This window comes from Micropterus dolomieu, unplaced genomic scaffold (genome assembly GCF_021292245.1).
Source record: "Micropterus dolomieu isolate WLL.071019.BEF.003 ecotype Adirondacks unplaced genomic scaffold, ASM2129224v1 contig_833, whole genome shotgun sequence".
Taxonomy (NCBI): Eukaryota; Metazoa; Chordata; class Actinopteri; order Centrarchiformes; family Centrarchidae; genus Micropterus; species Micropterus dolomieu.
The window spans coordinates 1-6,608 of NW_025729823.1; the positions used below are offsets into that span (position 1 = coordinate 1).

The window sequence follows — 6,608 nt, forward strand, 5'->3', positions numbered from 1 at the left end:
AGAGAGTGCACATTCAACACAAAGAAAGTCCAGGGTGGCAGAAACAGCGTACCTTCAGCCTCAAACATGCGGTGGAGAGCCGGTCTGTCAGAGAAGAGGCCCAGATGGAGATGCTCTCCCTGGCCTGGGACACAGCCTGCAGGGGGAGCTGGAAACCAGCCAAGCACAAACAATCCAGTAAAATCAGTAAATCGTATGACATTTGCTGATAAGCATTATTTTTGCTGGTAACTAAAGCGTCAACCTAAAGTTACCAAACCAGAAATGCAAAAGATCCAGCTGGTCAGTATTGTACTTGATCTTTACCTCCTTGCTAGGAAGCTCTGTAGGGGAGAGCGCACGTTTTGTTCCTTCTCTTTTCTCCTTTGTTTGTGTAATTAGGAAGTAAGGTTCAGTATTGTAATAACTTTCTTTTTGGTTCTTTGGTAGTTTAGATTTAGCAATGTGATTTTACTTGGGGTTATTGTGCTTGTTATTTTAGCCTGGACTGTCCCTGAAGTTCAACTTCAGCTCCCACAGTTGGAAATAACAGAATCTGAAAAAGAATAAACTGACTCTTCACACTCTTCATCTGGCTCAACTGCTGTTATCTTCCAACCAGAGTGAAACATAGCGTCTCCTATAAAAGTAATCAGGGTCATTTTTTTTATAGGGTGCCATTTGGACTTCATAACGTGGGATAAATGAATGGTTGATTTACCCATATTTTAAAGTTCTATTATATAAAAGATAAATGTAACTTTATGAAAAACATCTGGGATGAGTTTAGACACCTTTATTGTATTAAATTTAGATATATTAACAACATTTTGATCCAATATATTTTGAACAGGACAATTAAAAAAAAGAATAAGTTATGTTTTAGATCTAAGTTGAATGATCAACACTGGGGACATGGCAAAATCCCATAGTACCTCTTCAACCAAAGCTTTTAAAATGTAAAAAAACAACAATGTAATCATAATTAATATCAATTGACCTTACATGAAAAATCAAATGGAACTAGTGTTTGTCCAAATTTATACAAAACAACATGATTTGTACTGGGGACACAAAAGGCACCACATAAAAAAAACTGACCCATCAATAAGTTCAGTCTTATAAAATGTGTCTCTCTGTAATATAATCACTAAACCAAACCTCTCCACAGCAGATTCAGTCTCACCGTTGCTGTGTTTGACAGAGGCCAGTGTGATGCAGTCTTGCAGCAGATCCTCTTTGGGCCGATGGTCCATGGAGGTACTGAGGGGCAACATGGAGCGAGGCTTCTTCTTCTTCAGCAAGTTTAAGTCTGGAAACACAGAGACAAACAAACATTGTCACATATAATAACATGAATTCACCCAATTTCAGAAATACATTCAGTTTTCTTTTTATAAATGCAGCACGTACCAGGTTTGTCTTTGCTCTTTACGGCAGTAGATAATTTTCTTTGCATCTCAAAAGTGGCTGAAAGAAAATTTCACAATAAAGTTTTTACAAAGTCCCAACCATCTTACTCATTCTGAAATCTGTACCAACTGTTGTTACCTGGTGGAGGTACAGGACTGTTTGTTGAGCTGACTTCATCCTCCCCATCTTCACCAGACAGCTCCTGTCCCACTGCCGCCTTCTCTCCTCCTGTAACCGTCTCTCCGTTCATCTCTAGTGGTGCAGCTCCTCCGGCACCCAACGCCTTCTTGTTCTTCTTCTTCTGCTTGGCATTGGCCTTCATCTTCTCCTTCAGGTCGACCATCTTTTTCCCTGAAAGAGGAATAACTTTTCTTTAACCTATTCTTTAGCGTTGGAGGACGTCCTGGGTGTTTCAACAGCGCTGCAAAGACATGTGTTCACCTTTAGGTGGCTTTGTAAACTCTTGTTGGGAGACTCTCCACTCCTGCAGGGTGAAGTCCTTCCCTCCAGTCCAGATCACATCTGGATCAACAGGTGACCAGTCCACGCACAGCAGATAACCAATGTGACCCCGGTAGTTAGACACAGCCGCCTCCTGCAGCACATCCCACACCTGAACAGACCAAAAATATCCAACATCAGAAGCCTGATAAGTCTGAAAGGAAGAAATATTACAAAGAAAACGAGGAATACTAATGTATGAAAGGAGGAGATAAAAATAGTTTGATGCATTAGGTAACAAAGTCCACTCATTAGAGGAGCAGCAAGTCCAAGCCAAACCTCTCAAAAAAGGAGCATGTGGCTTACAGATTCAAGATGTTGCTCTACAGTTTGGGGGTTGATTCAGACAGACCGTTACATCGGTCAGGCACATTATCATGGTTTTATACCCATGATGCTGGCCTGGTACTGACCTGGGCCGTGCCATCATATGAGACGGTGACCAGCCGGGCGTCGTGGTGTGGACTCCAGACCATGCCGGTGATTTTACCTGTATGACCACACAGCCTTCGATACGGCTCTGTCAACACCACAGCACTTTCTGGAGGATTCTCTGTGCAAAGAGAACAACACTAACGTCAATACATATCAAGCTCTTAACGTTTTGAGATCTCCAAAAGTAACTGCTGGATGTCACTGAATTTATTTGTTTTTTTGGCGACCTAAACAACAAAACCATCTTCCTGTAATACTCTGGTAGGCTGGTAGGGTTGAATGACATTGCTGTAAGAGTACACATTTTAAATAAAGAGGTGCAGTTTTAATTACAACTTACATTAATAAAAATGTCTTTACTTATGAACGTTTACAGCTAATTAAAGCCAATTTGTAATCATTCTGCTAAACTGACAATTTTCTGCTGAAATACTCAAAAAATGCATTCTCGTAAATAATGTAGTGTTTGTAGGGGAATTCCTTGGACGGACTGAACGACACAATGTGTGCTTGATGTCTCTTCCCACCAATGATGGAGCGGAGATCGTGCACGTAGACGGTAGCATTGCTGGAGCCCGAGGCCAAGAGGCAGTGCAGCTCTGGTGGAGAGCTGTGGCCGTGATGCCACCGCAACGTGTTGATGATCTTGTGGTGCTGCTGGATGCTGCACAGCAGCTTCAGACTGGGAGCCTGATACACATCAATGCACCTGCAGCGGAGAACATGCGGTCAAGATGTATGATGGGGAAAACAGGAACACAATAACTTCATTCAGAATTAAAACTAACTGCATTTCCAAGACAACTTGAAAACTACAAAAGCATGACAGGATAGAGAGAGAAAGAAATTAACATCTGCTGATGAACGACACGACATCAAACATTTAAGCACAGGCATATTCACCATAAAACCTGTTGAGCTAAAAAGTTAATAATAGTTTTGGCAGTTTAGTCAAATCACTGACGCCTAACATTTACAAACAGTAAATGCAAACAGTGCAGTTTTTACAAACAGAATCTGTCTGGTTCAGAAAGTGTTGAGATGCATCATAAAATCATAAAATCAGAATGTGACCTAGTTAGTCAAGTACAACAGTTCTTCTGTAGCCTGAAGACTGCACACTGTGAGCGGACAGTTGGTCCCTCGCAGGACTACACAGGCTGATGGTCTCTCGTGAGACAGGGTCGTTCACTCACCCGTCCTCGTTGCCGATGGCGACCACCTTTCCATCTGGCTTCCAGCAGAGGTCTGTGTGTGGAGACAGCTTGTGCTGTCGGGAATCAGAACTCACATTCATAACCTATTCAAATCAACTCCATTTACATGCAGCAGCAAACATGAAACAAACTGTCTGCTCAATCAAAGCTTTGAAGTCTGTGGATTTTCCTGGGTTTGTTCTCCACCTGGAGGTGTGCGTCAGGCTTTACTGTGCCTGACAGACGTTTTTAAAATCTCTAAAAGCTTTCTATAGTCTGCACATGGACGTTAAAGGACAGAGAAGACAAAGGTAGAGGTCATCAATTTTATATATATAAAAAATGATTGTTTTACTGCTCATCGTAGTGTCAGCAGCATAAATAAGTTGTCCTTGCTTTGGGTTACAAGAGCTCAGTGGTGAGTGTCAGAAGAGGTAACTGCTATAATCTTGTTTTTCCAAAAAGACATTAAAACATTCAAAGAAAAACTATTTCCATTTGACAACAGAAATCAGATCAAGCTTGGTGCCTTCTGTGCACATATAATCCAGTTGTTGCTTTCGATTGCCATGCAGAACCACTGGTATATGATTTTAAACAAACTTGAGAGGATGATTCAGGGACTGGCTGAGTGGGTGCATGTAGGTGGTTCAGTGACTTGATCATGGCACTTAAAAGGAAAAAGCCCTCACTTAAAACTCAACCACATGACCCAGCTCGCAGGGTAAATGGCCTGGAGAATTATATCATCATCTTCGCACCAACATCCCTCCCACCTTGATGTCGTTGGTGTCTCTGATCAGCTTGTCGATGTCCGACGCCTCTCCGCTCAGCTTCGATGGATCGTGTTGCAGGATGACGCCTTCGCCGGCGCAGCTGTACAGGCTGAAGGACGGCTTCGCTCCTGCTGCACCTGAACATCACACACACAAAATAAACAACTGTCTCCTGACTAAAGATGGTGTTTTAATAACATTTTGGTTCAGCAGCTGACAATAGTTTGGCATTTTGTTAATTCAATTAATTGAACAGGTGTGTGTGTCTGTTTCAGTTTTGACCAAGTGTCAGTGCAGTTGTGCATTACAGTGACTGATTACAGTATACTGGACACTTCAGTAATGTTCACCATTGTTCATTGATATGAACCTTATAATACCTGTGAACCCTCCGATGTGTTCCAGCCTGTGCAAGTTGAAAACATACTCTGGACACCGAGCAGAAAAACACATTAAATTGTTTTAGAGGCTTAACTATAATGGCTCAATCTACTCCCCCTTACATAGACACCCTTAATTGCTGAAATTGATTTAACAGACGCATTTAAACTGTAGTTGTTAGCTGCATTCATCTGTTTCAGCTCATTTTACTGAAAGAGCAGGTGGTCCGAGATGCTTGGTTTCCTCTGCAATGGTGAGCACTCAGTATGTAGAGGATTTGAATGTAAAGAAGAAAAAGGGAGCGTGACAGTGACAGTCTTGAGAGAAAGCAGCTGCTTCCAATTTTCTCTGCACGCTTACTGTAAGTCATCCTGATGATCTGAGCCAATGAGATTGCCGGCCTGAGCTGGACCGCTGTCATGGCTGCGAGTAAACACATTAGCTGCTCCCACCAGCAGATTGTTGGCATGGCAAGAATTAAGGTTTACGGCTTTGAGCCGAGTGACTGATACGCTAATCAAAATGTAATCTGCCGACAGCTGGTAAAATCAACTTCCTGCGTCTTGATTTCCCCGCGAGCCACTGAAGTGGGGGGGGGAGGTGAGAAGTAAGTGTTTTCTCAGCTCATTCAATTACAGAGCTGATTACAAAAGAGCGTGCAGAGATGTTTGGGCTTTTTCGCTGACTCACTGGTTTTCGGCATCCCACCGCCAGTGCTTTTGCTGGGTCAGAGCGTTCAGGAGCAAACAGCAGCATTTGCTAAGAGTTCATTAGAAACTTACCAAATGACATCGGGGGGACTGGGGGTCCCCAGGCCAATGTGTACACTGTTTTTCGGTGATAGGAGCTCGATATTTGAGGAGGTCTGAGGGGATATGAAGCAGAACAATTGGCCAGTCAGGAATGGATGATAGCTGCAGGAAAATGGAACCCAGGGGCCTCAAGGGATTATAAGAAAGACCCACAAGGCTGCGAGTAAAAAAAAACAAGCAATGATTTAACTTCTTGACTTTCAGAAGAATCTCCAAGCTAAAATTCCAAGTCAGCCATTTTTGCAGTTAAAAATCAGATCCATATTTTTAAAAGGTGCCCTGTGAAGTAGAAGTTATGTTTATATTCAGTGTTTCCTACCAAAATACAATGTGTACATTGTTGAGGTCTAGTAAATGTGTGGAATGCATTTCATTACTCATAAAACATTTGCAAAGTTTATCTGAAAAAATGCATTGTTTATATTCCTATTTGCATGCAAGCACACTTCTTTTGCTGCTTCTGTTGGCACATTGCTACGCTTCTTTGTGCGTTAACTGCAGTCCACAAGCCAGTGGCATCCAGTGTTTTGTTAGCAGTATGATTGAAGAATAAAGCTGCAAAGGTGAAACACAATAAATTTGTCTATGCTTGTATTTAAGAAGGGGAAGGTTAATATGGAAAGCTAATGTCTCAGCCAAACATGTTGTGTCTCAAGCTGTTGACTGGCTTTTAGTCAGTGTTGCTGCCAGCCAGTACAGTTTATACAATAGTATTTGAGTGGCTATATGTAAATAATGTCTTTGTCTGCAACAACCGTATTCGGACTGACACTCTTCTGAAACTACAGAAATAAATACATTTAATATAAATGTACTCCTCTTTACACTGACATAAAAAAAACCTCAAATCAATTTAATTTCAGTTGGACATTAATAAACTGCAGTGGGTTAAAAAACTTTAACGTGTGAAACTAAAGTGTGTATTTGTGGACCGATATGATAAAACTACTGGAAACTGTTAGATTCCATAACTTAGAGCGATTAAACCATAGGAAAAAAAAACACATAGAACAAGAATCTTACTTGTTTGAGAAGACATCGTAGATACCAACTTTACCATCGTCTGTTCCAAAAGACAAGGAGCCTTCTTTTTTTGGGTGCCACGCCAGCTGCAG

General features: G+C 41.7%; 1 protein-coding gene across 1 annotated transcript; it reads right to left on the reverse strand.

Annotated features, from left to right (window-relative positions):
* Positions 1-52: 52 nt before the first annotated feature.
* LOC123964149 (gem-associated protein 5-like) lies at positions 53-6,602 on the reverse strand (the record flags this gene model as incomplete). Its single annotated transcript, XM_046041254.1, has 11 exons — positions 6,517-6,602; positions 5,464-5,546; positions 4,301-4,437; positions 3,525-3,598; positions 2,856-3,037; positions 2,307-2,446; positions 1,834-2,005; positions 1,531-1,743; positions 1,393-1,449; positions 1,166-1,291; positions 53-148 (listed from the first exon to the last, which is right to left on the reverse strand). Coding segments are annotated over exons 2-11 (1,207 nt in total), but the record flags the coding sequence as incomplete, so codon positions are not given.
* Positions 6,603-6,608: the final 6 nt, after the last annotated feature.